Source organism: Natator depressus, chromosome 1 (assembly GCF_965152275.1).
Source record: "Natator depressus isolate rNatDep1 chromosome 1, rNatDep2.hap1, whole genome shotgun sequence".
Taxonomy (NCBI): domain Eukaryota; kingdom Metazoa; phylum Chordata; order Testudines; family Cheloniidae; genus Natator; species Natator depressus.
In genome coordinates, this window is record NC_134234.1 from 155908309 (window position 1) to 155936178 (window position 27870).

The 27870-nt window shown below is 42.6% G+C and overlaps 1 protein-coding gene across 1 annotated transcript; it reads left to right on the forward strand.

Annotated features, from left to right (window-relative positions):
• The first annotated feature begins 397 nt into the window (after positions 1 to 397).
• LOC141982636 (uncharacterized) lies at positions 398 to 27582 on the forward strand. The gene is made up of 9 exons (XM_074944944.1): positions 398 to 452; positions 16342 to 16488; positions 17744 to 17890; positions 19627 to 19773; positions 21029 to 21175; positions 22912 to 23058; positions 25170 to 25316; positions 26909 to 26959; positions 27575 to 27582. The coding sequence occupies exons 1-9, from the start codon at positions 398 to 400 to the stop codon at positions 27580 to 27582; spliced, it is 996 nt and encodes a 331-aa protein (XP_074801045.1).
• Positions 27583 to 27870: the final 288 nt, after the last annotated feature.

The following is a 27870-nucleotide window of genomic DNA, read 5'->3' on the forward strand; positions in this document are numbered from 1 at the left end:
GAAGAGAGAGAATATTCATCACTCCATTCTACCAATGCCTCATCCTCAGTGTAATGGAGGGAAAAAAGAGTCACTGGAACTGAAGGTCCTCACAAGATAAATTTCTCCTACTTCTATAATTACCTGGGTTTGTCCTTTATGTTTTATCCCCCAGCCAGGCATGGCTTTCGCCTTCATATAGCAACAGTTAGCTCGTTACAACAGCTGATACCACTGACGATCTTTGTTAAGTAAATCTGGATGGGCCACAATTCATTTGTGAAATTCATAGTTAAGTGAGTGGGGTCTGGACCAGTGTAAATAGTATCACATCAGTCCATGCTGGATGAGGGGGGAAATACACACAAAGATCTTAAAAGTACGGTCTAGGATAAATAACACTATAGTCTTCCAAGCAATGCTAAAGCGGGAGAATTATACTATGGAAGGCCTCATATCAGCTGAGCAGGCAGGTAAGTAATGGCAGGTAAGTAATGCCACATCACAATGTGCATGGCAAGAATCCACACTAAGATCCCAAGGCTGTGAGGTGGGATCCACAAAGGTCTCAGTGGTGCAGATGGGCTGTAAATAGGGCTAAATCATGACATAATAGGATGGGGTAAATAATACTCCACTGTGAGATGCAGGGAAGGGGCATCCAAATGGAGGCATAAAAACAAACAGAGCCTGTGTCTCACCATATATTTTGCAATCACCAAATGGCACAGAAAAAGAAAACTGGAAGAGGAAGGGAGAGAATCGGTCACCCCTGGGGGAGAGCATTGATTGAACATTGAGAGGCAAGGACGAGGCGAGGGAGGCTCCCATGGTGTGTGTGCATGGGGGCGGGCATTGGGGGTTTCCATGTTTCCCCCACTTGAGCAAGACAGCGGAGAGTTCCCCCCTCCTTGGCTCCTCGTGGGGTTGCTTTTCCCTGGGGACTGCCCCTGTGGGTTGAGGTAGTGAGGATTTTCCCAGCTCCCCAATCCCAGCCCCCCCCCCCCCCCCCGCCACCCTACCGTCTGTGTTCTCCCAGTTGCTGATGTGCTGCAGGTTGCAGCCCAGGTCCTCGTGGCTCAGCTCGGGCTCAGGGCAGTAGGACTCCAGCTGGGAGTGGGCATTTCTGCCCAGCTTGTGGCTGGGTGAGACGCAGCAGGAGATGATGTTCCCCATCTTCCATCGCTGTCTAACCCGGGCTGCCCGGCCACATGAGGAAGGATGCAGGGAGACCCCCATCAGCAGTGGCAGCAAGAAGCCATGGGCATCAGAGAAGAAAACAACAAGCAGGAGAGGAAGAGGTGGCAGCTGCTGCTTCTCCCTCCAGCCACACTCACAGCAGATCCCCTCAGCAGCTCCTCCAAGAAGTCTGCCCCAAGCACGGCCAGCAGAGCAGAGGGCGCAGCAGCTAAATCATCCTGGCTTAGCACCATGAGATTTTTATGGGGGGCCCCCAAATTGGCCAGGGTCTCTGGGCATGGCCCCATGCATTAATCTGCCACTGCGTGAGGGAGGGAGGGAAGAGGAAGGCAATCTTACTGCTAAATTTTCAAAGATCTGGGTGGGATTTTATCCCTAAATTCTCTTGGCAAGTTGATAGGAATTACATAGTGATAAACAGGCAGTACTGGCAGAAGCAGCACTAGGACAATTCAGCTTTCAATGTCACATTCAGAGAGAGTATTTATCTTTGTGTGAAGGATAGAGCGAGGAGCTGTAAATTTACCACTGCCATATATTACACTGCACTGGTACTGTGGTTCTCAGAACTTTCTAATAAGCTCTATGACCTAATTTAGCTGTGTTTAGCACTTTTCACAGAAAGCTGTTTTTGAAATATCTATTCCTTTTGCACGGAACAGGCCTCAGATTGTTAGGATACTGAAACTTTCAATCTTTTTCAAAAGAAGGTTAAGAAGTGAAGCAGTTATTCCCAGGTGAAGCCAATTCACTTTTTGTTAACCAATGCGACTGCCATGAATAATTTATCTAGAGAGCCTTACCCGCAGCAACAACGGTTACTAACACAAACAAAATAGAAACACAGATGACTAAATCTTAAATCCACAGTAGATGGCTGTATAAGTCAAAATTTGACCTATATTGCTACTCCCTCAACTTCTAAGTACAAGCTGAATCAACTCAAGTGGTAATATATGTTTCAACTCAGTCCCCTAGGCTAAATTTTTCAAACTTTGGTACATAACTAAGTGGACTGAGTTTTCAGCTCCCACTTAAGTCAGCTGTTAGTACTCTGCACTTGGAAAATCAGGTCACTTTTATGCCTATATTAGGGTAGCCAACTCTCAAGAAGAACGTGGGATGGACTGGTCAAGGTATTAATGTACTAAATTTAAATTTCTTAATCAAATTCACATTAAATTGACATTATCAATAAAAATATATCTCTAATTAAATAAATAAATAGGCAGGCTCTGGTCCAAAGAAATAAAAATTACATATACTACGAGGTACATTCAGGGGCAGATCCTCAGCTGCCATTAATTGCTATTGCTCCACAAGGATCTGCTCCTCAGCGTGTGATGCACTAGGCCACTGTATTTCTGTGTTCAGTTTCTGAAAATCCTTTGCGGAGTAGTGAACTCGTCAAAACATTTGATTGTTAAACGTTCAATGTAGAACTAACTAAAAAGCAGGGGAAACCTTTTGCGTCTGACATTCAAAATGTCAATGAAAATATTTGTTTACAAAAATTTAAATTAGGATTTTTTTTATCAGACCGGCTTCATCATCAGAAGCGAGACCCATAAATGGCCCTATTGTTCAATACATGTCTACTGCAATTAGTTTGCAAAGGTTAAACTGAGTAGTATCACAACGGTGAAGATGGAATGATGCTTTCAATAGCTCTTTGAGGCATTGTCAGCAGTATATGCTGTTGCATTGCCTAGTGAAAAGATCTCTGCCAGTTTTGAATGAATCTTTGCAGCAATTTATCATTGTTACAGAATTCTTTGCAATTTCATCTGCATTGCCATTAAAATCAGTGTATGTGTCCTTCACATATACAATCTTTTACTATTCAAGGAAACGTACATTATGAAAATGTACACTGTACATTTATTTTATTTGATAATTCACTTGCAATTGAATAAAGGCTTGCTGTTCATTAGCTTTTCCATATTAGCAGAATGGGGAGCAGACACATTTCCCACAATCCTCTCACACTGTGGGACACCACAGTGGAATTTCTTACTAATTTTGGAGCCAGCACCTCCCCTTTGCTTGAAAGCTGCTTGCCGCCGTCAATTGAAAAATAAATTGTGATGGAGAAGGGCACATTAAGCAGAACTTTAGATGTTGTTAGTTTGTCCTTTACAGTGAAATACTTAATAAAGACTTAGTAACATGAGTGTTTCATGCATTTAGTTGCTGTTATCTGATTTCATTTGGATTTCTGAAAGAAGCCACACTTTTTTAAAAAAATAGAAAACCCTAGGAGACATACCAGCCACTAGCTATCCCACAATCACCCACCAAACCATCCATGATTTGAACTCTAGATCAAACAGCCATTTATCTCAGAGTGTGCAACTTAAATTTTCTCCTCTTCGGGAGTCAAATCCAAATTTGTTAGTTTCATGTTCATATTCACTTGAACTTCAAGCCATCCCTTATGGAAAAGTCTTGAATTTGGTAGAAAATGGTAACCAAACTATAGAATTCTAGGGCAGGGATATTGTTCTCTGACAAACCCTATAGCAGATACAGCTTCCTCTGTTAAATGGTACAGATTTTTAGAGTAATTTCTAATGAATGTTATTGAATCACTTTAGAACCCCCTGGGCTTCATCTCAGTTTCTCTGGGATGTTCCCAGGTAGAGATCACCATAGGGGAGAACATAAAGATCCTCATAGTAGGGCTAGCCCCAACCCTAGCCTACCCCGTTATCTTGGGTTGGGTTTGGGAGCACTTCTCTGACATATTGAGGGGATGTAGACCTGCTCCTGGAGGAAGTGCTCAGGGGAACCAGGGCAGTCAGGGATCCCCAGCCCACGACACTGGTTGAAGTAGGCAAGGAGCGGGACCCCAGGAATGGGGGGTTCTAGCTAAGAGGAAGTGCTGCTGGAAGATCCTCCCAATGAGGAGGCATTACAAACCCCGCTCCAAGAAGGGGACTTACTGACCGGAGAGGCGGACTTCGTGAAGGACCAGAGGGAGGATGAGACCTTGAGTAGTGCGTATGAACAACTGCAAGTGGTTAGCAGCGAGGTCGTAGATCCCCACTGGGCTGCACAGTACCCCCACTTTGAACTCCAGGAGGAATGACTATATTGGCTGTAAAAAGACCATTGGATGTGGGAAACTGGATCACAACTCATTGTTCCTCAGCCACTTTGATGACAAGTCATGTGACTGGCCCATGCTATCTCCTCCACAGGCCATCTTGGACAGGAGAAAACTCTGGCCCAGATCTTAGACTACTTCTTCTGGCCTGGCATACATCAAGAAGTTAAACATTTCTGCAACTTCTGCCCTGAATGTCAGCTAGATGGGTCAAAAGAAGGGGTGAAAACCCCACTCCCCTCTCCCGGTCATTGCTGTCCCCTTAGAACAAATTGGTATTGACCTTGTCGGCCCTCTGGAAAAAAGTGCAGATGGACACAAACACTACTGGTGATAGTCAATTATGCTATTCACTATCCTGAGGCAATCCCACCATGTAACACCAATGCAAAGACTATTGCCACAGAACTATTGAAAGTCTTTGCTCAAGTAGGGGTTCCCAAAGAGATTCTCACCAACCAAGGCATGAACTTCACATCCTGCTAGATGAAACAAGTTTGTGATGGTGTGAAAATAAAGAATAATCTGCACCTCAGTTTATCACCTGCAGACGGATGGCCTGGTTGAACCTAACCCTGAAGCAGATGCTGAAAAGGTTTATGCCCGAAGACCTGTGTCATTGGGACCAGCTGATCCCCGTCCCCCTCCTGTTTGCCATTTGGGAAGTCCCACAATCCTCTACTGAGTTGTCTCCAGCTCTTGTATGGGAGACGGCCCTGGGGAATCCTCAACCTGATCTGGTAGATGTGGGAAGGACAAACTCTTAGACCTCAGAATGTCCTACAGTATGTGTTGAGACTTGGGGGAGACTTGAGATTGTGGGAGCTTTGGCTAAAGAAAACCTCCTCACTGCCCAACAGACACAGGAACATCCTATAATAACGGGGCACAGGTATGCACTTTCAGGCCAGGTGATCGGGTCCTCCTTCTACTCCCAAATACGGAGTCTAAACTACTGGCCAAGTGGCCCTAAAAAATAGCACAGTCAGGCCAGTCATGATGAGGTTAGACAGCCCGATTAACAGAAACCCACCCAGATCTATCAGATCTACCTGCTGAAGGCGTGGAAAGAACAAGAAAGCCTATTCATCGCCTTGTACCCCCGGAACAAGAACTGGGGCCCCAAGTGCCTTACACCCTGTCCCCAGAGGCTACACAGGTAGGGGAACAACTTTGTCCCTAACAAAGGGCCCAGGTGCAGAGCCCCGTGAAAGCATTCCCAACGATGATTTCGAAAACCTCAGTACAAACTGGCAGTAGCACCGTGCGGGTGGGTGGAGCAGGTCAGGGCGCGTGGGCACCTATTTTTCCAGGGGCCCCCAATTGGCCGGGGACCCTGGGCACAGGCCCCGTTGGCCCAGTGGCTAATCTGTCACTGGGTAAGGAAACTGTTTCTGTGCTTGTTTCATTTAAATTAAGATGGTTAAAAGTAGGGCTGTCAATTAATCGGAGTTAACTCACGCGATTAACTCAAAAAATTAATTGTGATTAATCACACTTATAGCAATAGAATACCAATTGAAATGTATTAAATATTTATTGATGATTTTCTACATTTTCAATATTGATTTCAATTACAACACAGAATACAAAGTGCACAGTGCTCACTTTATATTATTATTTTTGTTTACAAATATATGTACTGTAAAATGATAAACAAAAGAAATAGTATAGTTCAGTTCACCTAATACAAGTACTGAAGTGCAATCTCTTAAAAGTGTAATTTTTTTTGGTTACATAGCTACACTCATAAACAAAACAGTGTAAAACTTTAGAGCCTACAAGTCCACCCAGTTCTACTTCTTATTCTGCCAATTGCTAAAGACAAACAAGTTTGTTTACATTGACAGGGGATACTTCTGCCTGCTTCTTATTTACAATGTCACCTGAAAGTGAGAACAAGCATTCACATGCCAGAGGACATGCTTCCATGCTGATGATGCTCGTTAAAAAAATAATACATCAATTAAATTTGTGACTGTACTCTTTGGGGGAGAATTGTATGTCTCCTGCTCTGTTTTACTCACATTCTGCATATATTTCATGTTATAGCAGTCTCGGATGATGACCCAGCACATGTTCATTTTAAGAACACTTTCACAGCAGATTTGACAAAACGCAAAGAAGGTACCGATGTGAGATTTCTAAAGATAGCTACAGCACTTGACCCAAGGTTTAAGAATCTGAAATGCCGTCCAAAATCTGAGAGGGACGAGGCGTGGAGCATGCTTTCAGAAGTCTTAAAAGAGCAACACGCTGATGCAGAAACTACAGAACCCAAAACACCAAAAAAGAAAATCAACCTTCTGCTGGTGGCATCTGACTCGGATGGTGAAAATGAACATGCGTTGGTCCACACTGCTTTGGATTGTTATCGAGCAGAACCCATCATCAGCATGGACGCATGCCCTCTGGAATGGTGGGTGGAGCATGAAGGGACATATGAATCTTTAGCACATCTGGCACATAAATATCTTGCAACGCCAGCTATAACAGTGCCATGCGAATGCCTACCCTGACATTTGGCTGATGTAAACAAGAAGCAGGAAGCATTATCTCCTGAAAATTGTAACCAACCCTGTTTGTCTGAGTGATTGGCTGACCAAGAAGTAGGCCTGAGTGGACTTGTAGGCTCTATAGTTTTACACTGTTTTACACTGTTTTATTTTTGAATACAGTTTTTTAGCCATTCACAGTCTTTGTTTAATCCTGAGCATTTGCAAATTTGACTCCATCAGCTCAGGATTAAACAAAGACTGTGAATGGCTAGCCAACTACAAAAGCAGTTTCTCCTCCCTTGGCATTCACACCTCAACTGCTAGAGAGGGCCTCATCCTCCCTGATTGAACTAACCTCGTTATCCCTAGCCTGATTTTTGCTTGCATATTTATACCTGCTATAAGGTGTCTATAAGGTGCCACAGGACTCTTTGCCGCTTTTACAGATCCAGACTAACACGGCTACCCCTCTGATACTTAGTACTATTATACAGTACTATTATATTATTATACAGTACTATTGTTCTGCTATTGACCTTCTACAGCTAGGATCATGTGGTCTAGCACAAGCCATCAGCACCAATACCCCATGAAGGGCACAAAAAGCTGGTGCAGATTCCAGTTGGGGCATCCCAGCCTTTATGCAACTTCCACTATCAGGGCCTCTGCTCTGATCTTACTCACCACCTCCTGGGTATAACCGAACTAAAGAAAAAGAAAATCTTGACACACTTTCTATCATAGACCCACTGAACTCCTATTTCCAGTCATCTGAGGATGTGTAAAATTTATCAGAGCTTTGCTACTTTATGATTCAGAAAAATACTTTTCATTGACCTGCAGACTTGATGGGAAAATCTGACCCTGAAATATTGGTTTTCCCTTTTTTTTCTACCCTCAGATTGTTAAAGAAAATATACCCTAGGAGCATACACCAGTAACTTCTCTGACAGAAGAATCATTGATGAAGGAATGTGTTTAAATCTTGTGGTTTGTACTCTGTAATAATTCTGATTTCCAGGTCATTCCTGTCTTGGTTCTACTACTTTACAATGACACAGCTAATCACTGGACGGGGTGGGGGTTGGGCACCAACTCATTTTTAAACAAATTCCTCTTCGCAGGTTAGTTCTGGGCAACTGTTTATCATTTTCAATTAATCCAAATAAAATATATAAATGGTGTGTCGCATACCAGTTTGTTTTTAATATTTCTAACATTTCCTCTTCCTTTCAAAATTATGACCCTGAGTCTCCAGTGTGTCTGTGCTGCATAATGGGGAGCGGTGGCCTCAGAAAGCTGGCTGCAACTCCCTGATCCCTGACTGCTCACACCAGGGGAAGTTAGAACAGCAGAAGGCCTGCTCTAACTTCTGTCTTTGACGCCAATGGTCCGTCTAGCCCAGTATCCCGTCTTCCTATAGCAGCTCGTGCCAGGTGCTTCAGAGGGAATGAACAGAACAGGGCAATTATCCAGTGATCCATCCCCTGTCATCCAGTCCCAGTTTCTAGCAGTCAGAGACTCAGGGACACCTGGGGTTGCGTCTCTGACCATCTTGGCTAATAGCTATTGATGGACCTATCCTCCATGAATTTATCTAATTCTTTTTTAAATACAGTTTTGCTTTTGGCCTTCACAACATCCCCTGGCAATGAGTTCCATAGGTTCACTGTGAGTTATGTGAAGATGTACTTCCTTTTGTTTGTTTTAAACCTGCTACTGAATAATTTGATTGGGTGACCCCGGTACTTGTGTTATGTGCAGGGGTAAATAACACTTCCACATTCACTTTCTTCACACCATTCATGATTTTATAGACCTCTATCATACCCCTGGCCCTTGACTGTCTCTAAACTGAACAGTCCCAGTTGTCTTAATCTCTCCTCATATGGAAGGTTTTCCATACATCTAGTCATCTAGTCCCCTGTTTTCATCAGCTTTCCCTATACTTGAGGTACCTGTCATGTACAGTGCTTGGTCTGTGTGTTGTCAGTTTGATTTCCTCACTCAACCCTATTTACACAGCACATAAGGAATATAATTTAACCAAATTGCCTCTGTACAGAAGAACACAGGAGATGGAAATCAGAGTTAGAGTGTGTCACAGTTTCAGGGTAATTGAACCTTTAACCTCCTCTGTGGTCTACTGAAGGGGCCTCTAGCTGTCACCTCCTTCTGGGCAGGGACTTTTGTCCTGCTCCCTTCTGACAAGGGGTTTAATCTACAGCCCCCTTGTATTTCACTGTATTGCTAAAATATATCGCTAGTTGCTTGACTACAGTTGTGGTTTGATATTAAAAATGCAGAAGAGATCAAATAACCAAGCTTAGCCAATTCTTTGTCCAAGACAAAGCAATACGGTAGAGAAAAGAATGAGTTAATACATTACCAAATCCTACTGGGAAGCAAGTTCTCACAGCACGTTCAGTTCACTTTACAACCCCCAAACCTACCACTGTTTATACCAGACCTGTTTACACGTTAGAGGACTTCCTATATATCACCAAAGATGCAATGCTCCAATTTGGACCAGTTCCTTAACTTTTGTTTTGTTTTGGATGCTACATTCCAACCTCTCTTGGTGGAAGGCACAAGCTTTTGAGCAACACAGAGATCTGTGTAGTTCAAAAGCTTGAACCTCCCACCAACAGAAGTTGGTCCAATAAAAGATATTACCTCACCCACCTTGTCTCTTTCATTACGGAAAAGGTCCTTTGGGTCACAGCTGTTTGTGGCATCAAAAGGAAGGCCTTTCTGTCAGTTCAAACTTGCCCTTTACACCCTTTCTTTGTGTCTCACATCTCTTCTGGGACTGCTCTGAACCAGGGTATGCAAACCACCCCAGGATGTGGTACTTCTCTGGAGCTGTTTACAGTCCCAGCAACAGCCATAATCAATCCCCACACACCTCTCTTTCTTCAGCGTTCTGTTTGTCTCTGCTGGGATAGTGCTACCTACAGGAGAGGAGAAAGTACTGCCACCAGATTCAGTCCAATACTTCCTCCAGCCCCTACAGGTAATGCTGGTACTGCCAGACTATGTCAGTTTCAGAACTGTAGAAGGCTGGGTGCCAGGGTGTGCATATCACAAGAAACGGAGAGAGGTTTTGGAACTAAGAAAAGAGATTGTTTCTTCTAGGCATGCACTTTGTCCTGGACTTCAGGAATGATTTCCAGGTGCTTCATGCTCTTAAAACCAGCTGCTTGGTTCCTCCTTGTCACACTCATGGATAAGCTGTCAGAGTTCAGGACTCTTCAGGTTGACCCTAGGCCTGTGAGCCCGGTACACCTGAAGATTGGGATCTCAGAGGAAACTCTGCCACACAGAGATAGGTCCGTTGCCAGAAATGATAGTGGCTGCTGAGAGTAGGTCGGGGGCACATTTTAAAGGTTCACCCCCTCCAACAGCTTGAGTCACGTCCCCCTCCACGTATGCCCCTCCCCTTCTTACTCTCAGCAGCCCCTCCCTGCAGCTCCCAGGTGTTAGCTCCGTGGGAGAGGCAGCAGCAAAAGCAGCGGGGCACCCTGCAGCTACCAGCTGCTTGGCCCTGCCTCTCTGTATGGCCACAGATCCCAACTTGCTGGCTCCAGCAGCTAACATGCAGGAAGGAGGCCCGACCTCACCATGTGACAAGCAGGGCCAGCAAACACGGACAAAAATTGGGGGCGGGGGCATGTGACCCCACGTGACCTCCCCTTCATGTGTCAGCTCTGTCTCTTGCAGCAGATTCACCTGTATGTATCTAGGATAGGCCCTAAATAAACAGATCTGGTGTTAGGCATCTTCTGGGAGGTAGAATCCAATAGATTCTAAGTGAAACTTTTTGACTCACAACAGACCTCATGGGACATTTTAGAACACATGTTGATGGGTGGGTCAGTATAAAATAAGGAGCCAGCTACTAACTATTTTATATCCTGTTCATATCCTGGTCAAAGATTATTTGGAAAGCAATCACATGCTAAATTTTAACCAGCTGACCACACAGTGACTAAATCTACCAAGTGGAACTATTTTAACGCAGTTGATTGGTTATTACTATGGCAGGTAGAAGTATAAACAGGGAGAACTAAACTCTTGATGCTCACTCAGCAAATAGCTCAAGCCCCAGGTATGTATTTCCCTTCTAATTTTTCTTCAGTGCTTTTGACTAAATAACTGTATTGATTATATTGTAAACTGTGATTGTTGCATTTCATCCCAGAGACTGATTGTTATTCGGGGCAGAGGGAAAAAAACGTGGCCTGATTTTTTCCAAAGGTGCTGTGAACCCACAGTTCTCATTTGCTTCAGTGAGAACAGTGGGCGATCAGTACTTTGGAAAGCAGATAGTACATCAGAAGGGCCAAGAGGGAATCTGAGAAGCAAATAGCCAAAGATAAAGACAAAAACCAAGAAATTCTCAAAGAATATCAGAAGCAAGAAGCCTTTCAGAGTTTATTAAACTACTAGGGAGGAAAAGGACACTGCAGAGACGTTACTAAAAAAATACACCTCAGCCTTTCTAAAGGGGGATGATGGGCAGATACCTACCCCTGAGATACTTTATACAGGTGGTAGTAAAGATGCGGCACTGCTAGAGTGTGAGGTGTCAACGTAAGACATGCTGGAACAAATGGATAAAATAGAAGAGCAAGAAGTCACTTTGGCTGGTTGGTGACTTGGCTGAGCTGTTAACAAAAATCTGTAATAGATAATGAAAATGAATTACTATGTTAGTAGATTGGAAGGTAGCCAATATTGTTGCTATTTTTAAACAGATGCTTAGGGTGAGCCTGGGAACTACAGATCAGGGAGCTTTACTTCAGGACCAGGTACATTAAGTGAAAAAATAGAGAATTATAAAACACTTACATGATAGCTAGGGCCCTACGAAATTCACGGTCCATTTTGGTCAATTTCACGGTCATAGGATTTTGAAAATTGTTATTTCAGCTATTTAAATCTGAAATTTCACAGTGGTGTAATTGTAGGGATCCTGACCCAAAAAGGAGTTGTGGGATGGTTGCAAGGTTATTGTAGGGGAGGGTGCGGTACTGCTACCCTTACTTCTGCGCTGCTGCTGGTGGCAGCGCTGCCTTCAGAGCTGGGCAGCTGGAGAGCGGTGGCTGCTGGCTGGGAGCCCAGCTCTAAAGGCAGAGCCACCTCCAGCAGCATTGCAGAAGTAAGGATGGCATGCTTTGGTATCGCCACCTTTACTTCTACACTGCTGCCTGCAGAGCTGGGCCCTCAGCCAGCAGCCGCCACTCTCTCGCCACCCAGCTCTGAAGGCAGCGGCGCAGAAGTAAGGGTGGCATGGTACGGTAGTGCCGCCTTTACTTCCATGCTGCTGCTGCTGGGGCACTGCCTTCAGAGCTGAGCGCCCAGCCAACAGCTGCCACTCTTTGGCTGCCCAGCTCTGAAGGCAGCACAGAAGTAAGGATGGCAATATTGTGACCCCCCCCCACAATAACTTTGCAAACCCCCTGCAACTCCCTTTTGGGTCAGGACCCCCAATTTGAGAAACTCTGGTCTCCCCCATGAAATTGTATAGTATAGGGTAAAAGCACACAAATGACCAGATTTTACAGTCCGTGACGCGTTTTTCATGGACATGAATTTGGTAGGGCTCTAATGATAGCATAAAGAGAGGACCAGCAGCGCTTCTGTAAAGGAAAATTGTCCGGCTTACCTATTAGAATTCTTTTTAGGGTGCTAACAAATTAGTGGATAAAGGAGAACCAGTAGATGTAATTTGTTTGGACTAGAGCTGGTCAGGAATTTTCCACGGAAACAGATTTTACTAGGAAAATGCCAATTTGTTGAAACAATGTTTGTGAAAACATATCAGTTTGAACAAACTCCTGACGAAACACAGGCTGGGCTGCTGGGGAATCTGGGCTTCCAGGATTCATGGCTGTGGGGCACCTCTGCCACATGGACTGCCTTGGAAGCAGTTACAGCAGGGTTTCCTGCCTCCGTAGCTCTGGGGCAACCCCACTACGTGGAATGACTTGAGACTGGGGACTGCAGAGTTTCCAGGGTTTGTGGTTCCAGAGAAACCCTGCCATGTGGACTGTCCCAGATTCTGGGGCCTCAAGGCTTCCATGCTCCCTGCTGCAGCCGTGTAAGTGTAGACAACCCCATGTATCTCAGGGGTAACACTGCGGAAGCCAACAGAGTTACACTGGTGTATAATTGATTTGAGAAAAAAAATCAGATCATATGTATCTACTAGGATTAAAACATGGTTTTCTCTCTAGCAAAGTGGTAAAAATATGTTTTAAATGTCCACACAGAGAAGAAACTACACATTATAAGACCGCTTAGTCACAGCCATGTTTATTACACAACCTTGCTTAAACATGGATATTTTTGCAGTGTAGATGGAGTGAAAAAATATACATGCAGTAGATGGGCATGATGGACAAATGTAATCAGAATCTAGAAACTGATACAAGTCCTAGTCAAATCAATGGAAAGATTTCCATTGGCTTTAATGGATAGAGCCCATACAAACTGATCCAAAGATCACTGAAGTCAGTAGGAGTCGTTCCATTGACTTCAAAGAGCTTTTTGATCAAGCCTTTGATTCATAGATATACCTGAGGATATGAAATGAGCCCCTCTAGATGTGAAAGATTTTCATCCTACATTCAAATTTTTCAGAGGAATCTGAAGGCTGAAGATTACAAAGTGAAATGGAAGAGAAGGGGGTTTGGTTACTGGCGGTGGTCCTGGTATTGGAATGCAGAATCCTGACTGAAGGAGGTGAAATACCAAGTAAGTACAATTAACATTTCATCCCAAGGTGATGATGTATGAGCCAATACAAAACTTCTATTGACTTCATATGATCATGGCTCATTCCCTACTCAAAGCAAGGTAATGTATCTATGGGAAATATGTCTTGGTTTCTAGTGTTCTCCCCCTACATCAGACTTTTGTTCTCTCTCAGAGATACTGGCTGCGAGATAGGCAACCATAGAATTTGTAGCTTCACCAATGAAAGTTCTAAGAAATGATCAAACCTTTCCTGAAGTAGAAACCGTCTCATGGGCAGTAATTAGAAGCATTCTCAGGAAATGGTTATTAAATGGGCAGCCTCTGTCCCTTCTCAGTAGACCTCTCTCCCAAAATGTAGTTTCCCATTTCAGGCCAGGAAACCCAGCAGGTCACCCTCCTAGAGTTACACTCTGCATCTCCTCGAACATGGTACCAGCGATCTCTCTAATCTGGCAGACAAAGACATACAAAGATCTAGTGGATGGAAATGAAGCTTGAAAAATTCAAACTGGAAATAAGGTGTGAATTCTGAAGAGTGAGGGTAATTAACCACTGTAAGATTTACCAAGGGATGCAGTAAATTTTGCATCACCTGCAGTCTTTTAAATCAAGCATAGCTGTCTCAGCGCTGCTCGTTATTGGGCTTTGATGAAGGGAGTAATAGGTGAAATTCTAGGGCTATGTTACGCAGAGGATTTTAATGGTACCTTTTGGTTATTCAGTCTGTGAATCTGCCTGTGAAGGCAAATCTTTGTCTTAGTTCCTAATGCAGAACAGACTTCAAATTTATTCGCCGGATTTTGATGACCACAGCATATTTCAGGTGGCCGTTTAAATTGAAACTACATAATTTTTAAGGATAGGGGACTAATGGCCATCCTTTATATTAACATTCCATTCATACATAGTTAATCCATTTTTAGAAATTGTTGGAGACAAACAGGTCATTAGTTTATTCATAGCCTTGTCTAATAACAACTTCTATTGATGTGTTTATAACCATCCATAACACTAATCCCATTTCTAACATGCACATAATAGCTAGTATTAATTTATTAACACTTTATATGCCATGCATAAACGAAAACTGAATATCAAATAAGACCAGAATAATAAATATCCAGGAATCCAGACAGGGCAATTCAACACACATAGTACAGAAAAACTCACTCTTAGCACCTCCTTCCCTTGCAGTGACTATCCCCAGACGAGCATAACTTTATAAACGAATACTCTTAGCTTCCTTCTTTAACCAAGAGTGTGTGGAAATCCTGTGTCTTATGTTAGCCAACGGAATTTCAATATTGAGAAAGATGACTCCCAGTATTTGTCTTCAAGAATACCAGACTTACCCTTTGTCATAAAAATAAAGGGAAGGGTAACCACCTTTGTGTATTCAGTGCTATAAAATCCCTCCTGGCCAGAGGCAAAACCTTTTCACCTGTAAAGGGTTAAGAAGCTAAGATAACCTCGCTGGCACCTGACCCAAAATGACCAATGAGGGGACAAGATACTTTCAAATCTGGAGGGGCGGTGGGGGGACGGGGGACAAAGGGTTTGTCTGTCTGTGTGATGCTTTTGCCAGGAACAGATCAGGAATGCAGCCTTACAACTCCTGTTAAATTAGTAAGTAATCTAGCTAGAAAGGCGTTAGATTTCCTTTTGTTTAATGGCTGGTAAAATAAGCTGTGCTGGATGGAATGTATATTCCTGGTTTTGTGTCTTTTTGTAACTTAAGGTTTTGCCTAGAGGGATTCTCTATGTTTTGAATCTGATTACACTGTAAGGTGTTTACCATCCTGATTTTACAGAGGTGATTTTTATCTTTTCTTTAATTAAAATTCTTCTTTTAAGAACCTGATTGATTTTTCATTGTTCTTAAGATCCAAAGGTCTGGGTCTGTGTTCACCTGTACAAATTGGTGAGGATTTTCATCAAGCCTTCCCCAGGAAAGGGGGTGTAGGGCTTGCGGGGATATTTTGTGGGAAGACGTCTCCAAGTCGGCTCTTTCCCTGTTCTTTGTTTAACACACTTGGTGGTGGCAGCATAGGGTTCAAGGACGAGGGAAAGTGTGTACCTTGGGGAAGTATTTAACCTAGGCTGGTAAGAATAAGCTTAGGGGGTCTTTCATGCAGTTCCCCACATCTGTACCCTAGAGTTCAGAGTGGGGAAGGAACCTTGACACCCTTAGTGTGAGCTGTGTGACCAGGTAAACTACTCTGAACAGTGGGAAAACAGTGCTGTACGGGTTCCAGGCAGGGAAAAGAAGCGGCAGAGCTCTCACGCGGGCTGGATTTGGGATGCCGTTTCACATTTCTGCTGAATTAGGCCGTGTGTGCTCCGCTGCCGAGCCCAGTCACAGCAATGCTATGGGAGTAGAAGGGGCGAGCTCAGTACTGGCAGTTTAGTAGAAGGTGGATTAGACGGGAATGGAGTAGAGCATGATTACAACTCTCACCTCTACTGACTGCGGTGACATTCCTATGCACTAAAGCAATCAGAGCTGGGCACCCAACTCTCTAAAGCCCTTTTCAAAATCCCACTCTACAATGTTATAGTTTGTCAGGTTTTACTTGTAAGAACTGAGATTTCATTTCACAATTTCACATTTTTTCTACTGGTAGGGTGTTTAAATTGAGGGGATTCCATTTTGAGAGAGCTACGAATTTTAACTTCTGAAAGCATAGGAGATAAATGACACTGCTATTAAGCTAAAAATGTGAACAAGCAGAGTCCTGAAAACTAACCACAACCAGGAAAATACAGATATCTTGTACTTTGCCTTAACAGGTGCAGGTGAATGTGCTATGGACGTGAAAGAAAGAAAGAACTGTGGTTATTCAGGCATTTCAGTGAAAGATTGCACATCTAAAGGATGTTGTTTTGATGCGAAATACCCCGGTGTGTCCTGGTGTTTTTATCCTCACCTAAATAAAGGTAACATACCTCTATGAAATGTGTATAATTATCCCATTACTTGAATGTACAAAACTAATGGAAGTGGAGAATGATGCTTGTTTTCTCCCCGGCCTGCATTATACTTTGTGCGATGCTGGCAAATCCTTTTTTGACAGAACTTCATGGGCTCTTCCTTTATTTTCTTATCTTTCTCTCTTATACACACTCACAGTATCACATGCTGCCCAGTGTGTTTCATCCTTAATTGGCTCCCTGTACTAGTCCTAATCCATTCTCATGTTTAGTGGACTATGTGTGCCTGACTCAAAATATCCGAGAGGATAATCTGTCAGGTTCCCGCTGGGGTGCCACCTGGATCTGGGGTGCCATTGAACCCTCTGCCCCACCAGCTTGGGCTCCCACTCACACTGAGCTGCTGTGATAAGTTGTACTTTCACCAGCATTCACATTGCCATTCAATCTGTGAATCTGTACTCCTGTGGAGGCAAATCTTTATCAGAAGCTGCCTTACTTCCTAATGCACAACCACAGTGTATTTCAGGTGGCGGCTTGAAATGAAACCACATCATTTTTAAGGATAGGGGACTAATGGTCATCCTTTATATTAACATTCCATTAATAAATGGTTTATAAAGGGTTAATGAATTACTAAGCGTTAATCCATTTTTGAGAAATTGTTGGAGCCAAAGAGGTCTGAACAGGAACTTTCCTGGGAAAACAGTGCTGTACGGGTTCCAGGCAGGAAAAAGAAGCGGCAGAGCTCTCACGCGGGCTGGATTTGGGATGCCGTTTCACATTTCTGCTGAATCAGGCTGTGTGTTCCACTGCCGAGCCCAGTTACAGCAATGCTACGGGAGCGGAAGGGGCTAGCTCAGTACTCGCAGTTTAGTAGAAGGTGGATTAGACTGGAATGGAGGAGAGCATGATTACAACTCTCACCTCTACTGACTGCGGTGACATTCCTATGCACTAAAGCAATCAGAGCTGGGCACCCAACTCTCTAAGTGCCTCTTCAAAAGTGCCACTCTACAATATTATAGTTCATCAGCTTTTACTTGTAAGAACTGAGATTTCATTTCACAATTTCCCAGTTTTTCTACTGGTAGGGTGTTTAAATTGAGGGGATTCCAGATTGAAAGAGCTATAAATTTCAACTTCTGAAAGCATAGGAGATAAATGACACTGCCATTAAGCTAAAAAATGTGAACAAGCAGAGTACTGAAACTAACCACAAACATGAAAATACAGATATCTTGGACTTTGCCTTTAACAGGTGCAGGTGAATGTGCTATGGACGTAAAAGAAAGAAAGAACTGTGGTTATGCAGGCATTTCAGTTAAAGATTGCAAATCTAAGGGATGTTGTTTTGATGCAAAATACCCAGGTGTGCCATGGTGTTTCTATCCTCTCCTGAAAAAAGGTAACATACTTCTATGAAATGTGTATAATTATCCCATTACTTGAATATACAAAACTAATGGAAGTGGAGAATGATGCTTGTTTTCTCCCCGGCCTGCATTATGCTTTGTGTGATGCTGGCAAATACCTTTTTGACAGAACTTCATTCACTCTTACTTTATTTCCTTATCTTTCTCCCTTGTATACACTGACGGTATCACATGCTGCCCAGTGTGTTTCATTCTTTATTGGCTCCCTGTACTAGTCCTAGTCCAATCTCATCTTTAGTGGACAATGTGTGCCTGACTCAAAATAGCCAATAATGCGTAAAGTGGAGAGGGTACTGTGTCAGGTTCCCCCCGCGGTGCCACCTGGAACTGGGGTACCACTGAGCTCTCTGACCCACCAGCTTGGGCTCCCACTCAAACTGAGCTGCTGTGATAAGTTGCAAAGTCCTCCAAGCTTGTACTTTCACCAGCATTCACATTGCCATTCAATGTGTGAATCTGTACTTCTGTGGAGACAAATCTCTGTCAGAAACTGCCTTACTTCCTAATGCACAACCACAGCGTATTTCAGGTGGCGGCTTAAACCGAAACTACATCATTTTTAAGGATAGTGGACTAATGGCCATCCTTTATATTAACATTCCATTCGAAAAGGGTTTATAAAAAATTCATAAATTACCAAGAGTTAATCTATTTTTATAAATTGTTGGAGACTAACGTGTCATTAGTTTATTCATAGCCTTGTCTAATAACAACTTCTATTGATGTGTTTATAACCATCCATAACACTAATCCCATTTCTAACATAATATCACATAATATCAAATATTCATTTATTAACACTTTATATGCCATGCATAAACGAAAACTGAATATCAAATAAGACCAGTATAATAAATGTCCAGGAGTCCAGTCAGGGCAATTCAACACACGTAGTACAGAAATACTCACTCTTAGCACTGCCTTCCCTTGCAGTGACTATCCCCAGAGGAGCATAACTTTATAAACCAACACTTTTAGCTTCCTTCTTTAACCAAGAGTATGTGGAAATCCTGTGTCTTACGTTAGCCAACGGGATTTCAATATTGAGAAAGATGACTCCCAGTATTTGTCTTCAAGAATACCAGACTTAGCCTTAGTGTGAGCCGTGGGACCAGGTAAACTACTCTGAACAGGAACTTTCCTGGGAAAACAGTGCTGTATGGGTTCCAGGCAAGAAAAAGGAGCAGCAGAGCTCTCACGCGGGCTGGATTTGGGATGCCGGTTCACATTTCTGCTGAATTAGGCCGTGTGTGCTCCGCTGCCAAGCCCAGTCACAGCAATGCTTTGGGACTGGAAGGGGCGAGCTCAGTACTCGCGGTTTAGTGGAAGGTGGATTAGCCTGGAATAGAGGAGAGCATGATTACAACTCTCACCTCTACTGACTGCGGTGACATTCCTATGCACTAAAGCAATCAGAGCTGGGCACCCAACTCTTTAAGTGCCTCTTCAAAAGTGCCACTCTACAATATTATAGTTCATCAGCTTTTACTTGTAAGAACTGAGATTTCATTTCACAATTTCCCAGTTTTTCTGCTGGTAGGGTGTTTAAATTGAGGGGATTCCAGATTGAAAGAGCTATAAATTTCAACTTCTGAAAGCATAGGAGATAAATGGCACGGCCATTAAGCTAAAAATTTGAATGAGCAGAGTACTGAAAACTAACCATGATCAGGAAAATACACAAAATCTTGGACTTTGTCTTTAACAGGTGCAGGTGAATGTGCTATGGACTCAATGGAAAGAAAGAACTGTGGTTATTCAGGCATTTCAGTGAAAGATTGCACATCTAAAGGATGTTGTTTTGATGCAAAATACCCCGGTGTGCCCTGGTGTTTCTATCCTCACCTAAAAAAAGGTAACATACCTCTATGAAATGTGTATAATTATCCCATTACTTGAATGTACAAAACTAATGGAAGTGGAGAATGATGCTTGTTTTCTCCCCGGCCTGCATTATACTTTGTGCGATGCTGGCAAATCCTTTTTTGACAGAACTTCATGGGCTCTTCCTTTATTTTCTTATCTTTCTCTCTTATACACACTCACAGTATCACATGCTGCCCAGTGTGTTTCATCCTTAATTGGCTCCCTGTACTAGTCCTAATCCATTCTCATGTTTAGTGGACTATGTGTGCCTGACTCAAAATATCCGAGAGGATAATCTGTCAGGTTCCCGCTGGGGTGCCACCTGGATCTGGGGTGCCATTGAACCCTCTGCCCCACCAGCTTGGGCTCCCACTCACACTGAGCTGCTGTGATAAGTTGTACTTTCACCAGCATTCACATTGCCATTCAATCTGTGAATCTGTACTCCTGTGGAGGCAAATCATTATCAGAAGCTGCCTTACTTCCTAATGCACAACCACAGTGTATTTCAGGTGGCGGCTTGAAATGAAACCACATCATTTTTAAGGATAGGGGACTAATGGTCATCCTTTATATTAACATTCCATTAATAAATGGTTTATAAAGGGTTAATGAATTACTAAGCGTTAATCCATTTTTGAGAAATTGTTGGAGCCAAAGAGGTCTGAACAGGAACTTTCCTGGGAAAACAGTGCTGTACGGGTTCCAGGCAGGAAAAAGAAGCGGCAGAGCTCTCACGCGGGCTGGATTTGGGATGCCGTTTCACATTTCTGCTGAATCAGGCTGTGTGTTCCACTGCCGAGCCCAGTTACAGCAATGCTACGGGAGCGGAAGGGGCTAGCTCAGTACTCGCAGTTTAGTAGAAGGTGGATTAGACTGGAATGGAGGAGAGCATGATTACAACTCTCACCTCTACTGACTGCGGTGACATTCCTATGCACTAAAGCAATCAGAGCTGGGCACCCAACTCTCTAAGTGCCTCTTCAAAAGTGCCACTCTACAATATTATAGTTCATCAGCTTTTACTTGTAAGAACTGAGATTTCATTTCACAATTTCCCAGTTTTTCTACTGGTAGGGTGTTTAAATTGAGGGGATTCCAGATTGAAAGAGCTATAAATTTCAACTTCTGAAAGCATAGGAGATAAATGACACTGCCATTAAGCTAAAAAATGTGAACAAGCAGAGTACTGAAACTAACCACAAACATGAAAATACAGATATCTTGGACTTTGCCTTTAACAGGTGCAGGTGAATGTGCTATGGACGTAAAAGAAAGAAAGAACTGTGGTTATGCAGGCATTTCAGTTAAAGATTGCAAATCTAAGGGATGTTGTTTTGATGCAAAATACCCAGGTGTGCCATGGTGTTTCTATCCTCTCCTGAAAAAAGGTAACATACTTCTATGAAATGTGTATAATTATCCCATTACTTGAATATACAAAACTAATGGAAGTGGAGAATGATGCTTGTTTTCTCCCCGGCCTGCATTATGCTTTGTGTGATGCTGGCAAATACCTTTTTGACAGAACTTCATTCACTCTTACTTTATTTCCTTATCTTTCTCCCTTGTATACACTGACGGTATCACATGCTGCCCAGTGTGTTTCATTCTTTATTGGCTCCCTGTACTAGTCCTAGTCCAATCTCATCTTTAGTGGACAATGTGTGCCTGACTCAAAATAGCCAATAATGCGTAAAGTGGAGAGGGTACTGTGTCAGGTTCCCCCCGCGGTGCCACCTGGAACTGGGGTACCACTGAGCTCTCTGACCCACCAGCTTGGGCTCCCACTCAAACTGAGCTGCTGTGATAAGTTGCAAAGTCCTCCAAGCTTGTACTTTCACCAGCATTCACATTGCCATTCAATGTGTGAATCTGTACTTCTGTGGAGACAAATCTCTGTCAGAAACTGCCTTACTTCCTAATGCACAACCACAGCGTATTTCAGGTGGCGGCTTAAACCGAAACTACATCATTTTTAAGGATAGTGGACTAATGGCCATCCTTTATATTAACATTCCATTCGAAAAGGGTTTATAAAAAATTCATAAATTACCAAGAGTTAATCTATTTTTATAAATTGTTGGAGACTAACGTGTCATTAGTTTATTCATAGCCTTGTCTAATAACAACTTCTATTGATGTGTTTATAACCATCCATAACACTAATCCCATTTCTAACATAATATCACATAATATCAAATATTCATTTATTAACACTTTATATGCCATGCATAAACGAAAACTGAATATCAAATAAGACCAGTATAATAAATGTCCAGGAGTCCAGTCAGGGCAATTCAACACACGTAGTACAGAAATACTCACTCTTAGCACTGCCTTCCCTTGCAGTGACTATCCCCAGAGGAGCATAACTTTATAAACCAACACTTTTAGCTTCCTTCTTTAACCAAGAGTATGTGGAAATCCTGTGTCTTACGTTAGCCAACGGGATTTCAATATTGAGAAAGATGACTCCCAGTATTTGTCTTCAAGAATACCAGACTTAGCCTTAGTGTGAGCCGTGGGACCAGGTAAACTACTCTGAACAGGAACTTTCCTGGGAAAACAGTGCTGTATGGGTTCCAGGCAAGAAAAAGGAGCAGCAGAGCTCTCACGCGGGCTGGATTTGGGATGCCGGTTCACATTTCTGCTGAATTAGGCCGTGTGTGCTCCGCTGCCAAGCCCAGTCACAGCAATGCTTTGGGACTGGAAGGGGCGAGCTCAGTACTCGCGGTTTAGTGGAAGGTGGATTAGCCTGGAATAGAGGAGAGCATGATTACAACTCTCACCTCTACTGACTGCGGTGACATTCCTATGCACTAAAGCAATCAGAGCTGGGCACCCAACTCTCTAAGTGCCTCTTCAAAAGTGCCACTCTACAATATTATAGTTCATCAGCTTTTACTTGTAAGAACTGAGATTTCATTTCACAATTTCCCAGTTTTTCTGCTGGTAGGGTGTTTAAATTGAGGGGATTCCAGATTGAAAGAGCTATAAATTTCAACTTCTGAAAGCATAGGAGATAAATGGCACGGCCATTAAGCTAAAAATTTGAATGAGCAGAGTACTGAAAACTAACCATGATCAGGAAAATACACAAAATCTTGGACTTTGTCTTTAACAGGTGCAGGTGAATGTGCTATGGACTCAATGGAAAGAAAGAACTGTGGTTATTCAGGCATTTCAGTGAAAGATTGCACATCTAAAGGATGTTGTTTTGATGCAAAATACCCCGGTGTGCCCTGGTGTTTCTATCCTCACCTAAAAAAAGGTAACATACCTCTATGAAATGTGTATAACTATCCCATTACATGAATGTACAAAACTAATGGAAGTGGAGAATGATGCTTGTTTTCTCCCCGGCCTGCATTATACTTTGTGCGATGCTGGCAAATCCTTTTTTGACAGAACTTCATGGGCTCTTCCTTTATTTTCTTATCTTTCTCTCTTACACACACTCACAGTATCACACGCTGCTCAGTGTGTTTCATCCTTAATTGCTCCCTGTACTAGTCCTAGTCCATTCTTATGTTTAGTGGACCATATGTGCCTGAGTCAAAATATTCAATAATGTGCAATGTGCAGAGGATACCCTTACTTACGGCATGAGCCAGCTCCCGTTAACATCAATAGGAAATTTCATTTAATACATTTTAGATTAAAAATCTAAATCTTTTCTATGCACATTTCTATTGGAAAACATTTTGAGAATTTTTCGTGACCAGCTTTAATGCGAGCATCAAAGGTGTTCCCTGGTGCTTCATTCCCTACTCAAATCCAAGCCATGTATCAATGTGCAATAATCTTGGTTTCCAATGTTCCCTCCCTACATCAGACTTTTTTGCTCTCTCTTGGAGATACTGACTACCAAAAAGGCAACCGTAGCATTTGTAGCTTCACTAATGAATGTTCTAAGAAATAATTTAACATTTCCTGAAGTAGAAACCGTCGCATTCCCAATAATTAGAAGCATCCTCAGGAAATTGTTATTAAATGGGCAGCCTCTGTCTCTTCTCAGTGAACCTCTCTCCCAAAATGTAGAGTTTCCCATTTCAGGCCAGGAAACCCAGCAGGTCACCCTCCTAGCATTACACTATGCATCTCCTGGAAAGTGGTACCAGAGATCTCACTAATCTGGCAGACAAAAGAATAGCAAGATCCAGTGGCTGGAAGTGAAGCTTGAAAAATTCAAACTGGAAATAAGGTGTGAATTTTGAATACTGAGGGTAATTAATTAATTTTTAAGGATAGTGGACTAATGGTCATCCTTTATATTAACATTGCATTCAAAAAGGGTTTATAAAAAATTAATAAATTACCAAGGGTTAATCCATTTTTATAAATTGTTGGAGACAAACAGGTCATTAGTTTATTCATAGCCTTGGCTTATAACAACTTCTACTGATGTGTTTATAACCATCCATAAAACTAATCCCATTTCTCACATGCGCATAATAGCTAGTATTAATTTATTAACACTTTATATGCCAGGCATAAACAAAAACTGAATATCAAATAAGACCAGAATAATAAATATCCAGGAGTCCAGTCAGGGCAATTCAACACACATAGTACAGAAAAACTCACTCTTAGCACTGCCTTCCCTTGCAGTGACTATCCCCAGAGGAGCATAACTTTATAAACCAACACTTTTAGCTTCCCTCTTTAACCAAGAGTGTGTGGAAATCCTGTGTCTTATGTTAGCCAACAGGATTTCAATATGGAGAAAGATGATTCCCAGTATTTGTCTTCAAGAATACCAGACTTAGCCTTAGTGTGAGCCGTGGGACCAGGTAAACTACTCTGAACAGGAACTTTCCTGGGAAAACAGTGCTGTACGGGTTCCAGGCAGGGAAAAGAAGCGGCAGAGCTCTCACACGGGCTGGATTTGGGATGCCGGTTCACATTTCTGCTGAATCAGGCTGTGTGTTCCACTGCCGAGCCCAGTCACAGCAATGCTATGGGAGTGGAAGGGGCGAGCTCAGTACTGGCAGTTTAGTAGAAGGTGGATTAGACGGGAATGGAGTAGAGCATGATTACAACTCTCACCTCTACTGACTGCGGTGACATTCCTATGCACTAAAGCAATCAGAGCTGGGCACCCAACTCTCCAAGGCCCTCTTCAAAATCCCACTCTACAATGTTATAGTTTGTCAGGTTTTACTTGTAGGAACTGAGATTTCATTTCACAATTTCACATTTTTTCTACTGGTAGGGGTGTTTAAATTGAGGGGATTCCATTTTGAGAGAGCTACGAATTTTAACTTCTGAAAGCATAGGAGATAAATGACACTGCTATTAAGCTAAAAATGTGAACGAGCAGAGTTCTGAAAACTAACCACAACCAGGAAAATACAGATATCTTGTACTTTGCCTTAACAGGTGCAGGTGAATGTGCTATGGACGTGAAAGAAAGAAAGAACTGTGGTTATTCAGGCATTTCAGTGAAAGATTGCACATCTAAAGGATGTTGTTTTGATGCAAAATACCCCGGTGTGCCCTGGTGTTTCTATCCTCACCTAAAAAAAGGTAACATACCTCTATGAAATGTGTATAATTATCCCATTACTTGAATGTACAAAACTAATGGAAGTGGAGAATGATGCTTGTTTTCTCCCCGGCCTGCATTATGCTTTGTGCGATCCTGGCAAATACCTTTTTGACAGAACTTCATTCACTCTTACTTTATTTTCTTATCTTTCTCCCTTATATACACTCATGGTATCACATGCTGCCCAGTGTGGTTCATTCTTTATTGGCTCCCTGTACTAGTCCTAGTCCAATCTCATCTTTAGTGGACAATGTGTGCCTGACTCAAAATAGCCAATAGTGCGTAAAGTGGAGAGGGTACTGTGTCAGGTTCCCCCCGGGGTGCCACCTGGAACTGGGGTACCACTGAGCTCTCTGACCCACCAGCTTGGGCTCCCACTCATACTGAGCTGCTGTGATAAGTTGCAAAGTCCTCCAAGCTTATACTTTCACCAGCATTCACATTGCCATTCAGTCTGTGAATCTGTACTTCTGTGGAGGCAAATCTTTATCAGAAGCTGCCTTACTTCCTAATGCACAACCACAGTGTATTTCAGGTGGTGAAATGAAACCACATCATTTTTAAGGATAGGAGACTAATGGTCATCCTTTATATTAACATTCCATTAATAAATGGTTTATAAAGGGTTAATGAATTACTAAGCGTTAATCCATTTTTGAGAAATTGTTGGAACCAAAGAGGTCTGAACAGGAACTTTCCTGGGAAAACAGTGCTGTACGGGTTCCAGGCAGGGAAAAGAAGCGGCAGAGCTCTCACGCGGGCTGGATTTGGGATGCCGTTTCACATTTCTGCTGAATCAGGCTGTGTGTTCCACTGCTGAGCCCAGTCACAGCAATGCTACGGGAGCGGAAGGGGCTAGCTCAGTACTCGCAGTTTAGTGGAAAATGGATTAGACTGGAGGATAATCCGAGAGGATAATCTGTCAGGTTCCCCCTGGGGTGCCACCTGGATCTGGGGTGCCATTGAACCCTCTGCCCCACCAGCTTGGGCTCCCACTCACACTGAGCTGCTGTGATAAGTTGTACTTTCACCAGCATTCACATTGCCATTCAGTCTGTGAATCTGTACTCCTGTGGAGGCAAATCCTTGTCAGAAACTGCCTTACTTCCACTGAGCCCTCTGACCCACCAGCTTGGGGTCCCACTTATACTGAGCTGTTGTGATAAGTTGGAAACACTTCATATCCCACTGATGAATGATAACTTAATATCAAGTGAGACCAGAATAATAAAGATCCAGTAGTCCAGCCAGGGTAATTCAGCACACATAGTACAGAAAATCTCACTCTTAGCACTCCCTTCCTTTGAAGTGACTATCCCCAGACAAGCATAACTTTATAAACCAACACTCTTAGCTTCCTTCTTTAACCAAGAGTGTGTGGAAATCCTGTGTCTTATGTTAGCCAATGGGATTTCACTATTGAGAAAGATGACTCCCAGTATTTGTCTTCAAAAATACCAAGCTGATTTTAATTTAATTAATTTAATTTAATTTAATTTAGATTAAAAATCTAAATGTTTTCCATGAACATTTTCATTGGAAAACACTTTGACAATTTTTTTTTTACCAGCTTTACTGCTGGTTGGAAACTTGAAGGCAGGGAGAGGAATAGTAAAAAACGGTAAATAAAATTCATGGTTTAGCATCAGAATAACTTTTCAACTAGTTTTAGTGATTTTTTCATCTGCATTAACCTGAAAAATAGAGAATATTTATTGTAGGGGCGTCTCAGTTATCTCTTCCCTATGCAGATATATGACATACATTTGTTTCATCTCCCTGTATTGGTTTATGTGCATATGATATATACTATTATTCTGCTGCTGGCCCTCTACAGCTAGGATCCTCTGTCATCCAGTAGCCATCAGCACAAATCCCACATGAAGGGCATAAAAAGCTGGTGCAGATTCCAGTTGGGGCATCCCAGCCTTTATGCAACTTCTACTATCAGGGTCTCTGCTCTGATCTTACTCACCACCTACTGGGTATAACAGAACTAAAGAAAAATAAAATCTTGACACACTCCTTCTATTAGACCAGCTGAACTCCTGTGTACAGTCAGCTGAGGATGTGTAGAAAGGGACTGTTGTGCTGAACAATTGCCTGATAGACACCTCTCAATTTGTCACAGCTTTGCTGCTTCAGGATTCAGAAAAAATACTTTTCATTGACCTGTGGACTTGGTGGGAAAATCTGACCCTAAAATATTGGTTTTCCCTTTTTTTTCTACCCTCAGATTATTAAAGAAAATCTACCCCAGGAACATACACCAGCAACTTCTCTGTCAATAGAACCATTGACGAAGGAATGTGTTTAAATCTTCTGATTTCTACTCTGTAATAATTTTAATTTCCAGGTCATTCCTGTCTTATACAATGACACAGTTAATTACTGGATGGGGTGGGGTTTGGGTACCAACTATTTTTTTTAAAAAAAAAATCCTCTTCACTGGTTTAGTACTGGGCAACTGTTTATCATTTTCAATAAATCCAAATAAAATTTATAACTGGTGTGTTGCGTACCAGTTTCTTT

Bases quoted from the DNA above. Each gene is read 5' to 3' on its own strand.
- LOC141982636 (XM_074944944.1), top strand. From the start codon at position 398: ATGCTAAAGCGGGAGAATTATACTATGGAAGGCCTCATATCAGCTGAG. The intron at 453-16,341 runs GTAAGTAATGGC...TTGCCTTAACAG, and splicing joins CATATCAGCTGAGCAGGCAG to GTGCAGGTGAATGTGCTATG. The intron at 19,774-21,028 runs GTAACATACCTC...TGCCTTTAACAG, and splicing joins CTATCCTCACCTAAAAAAAG to GTGCAGGTGAATGTGCTATG.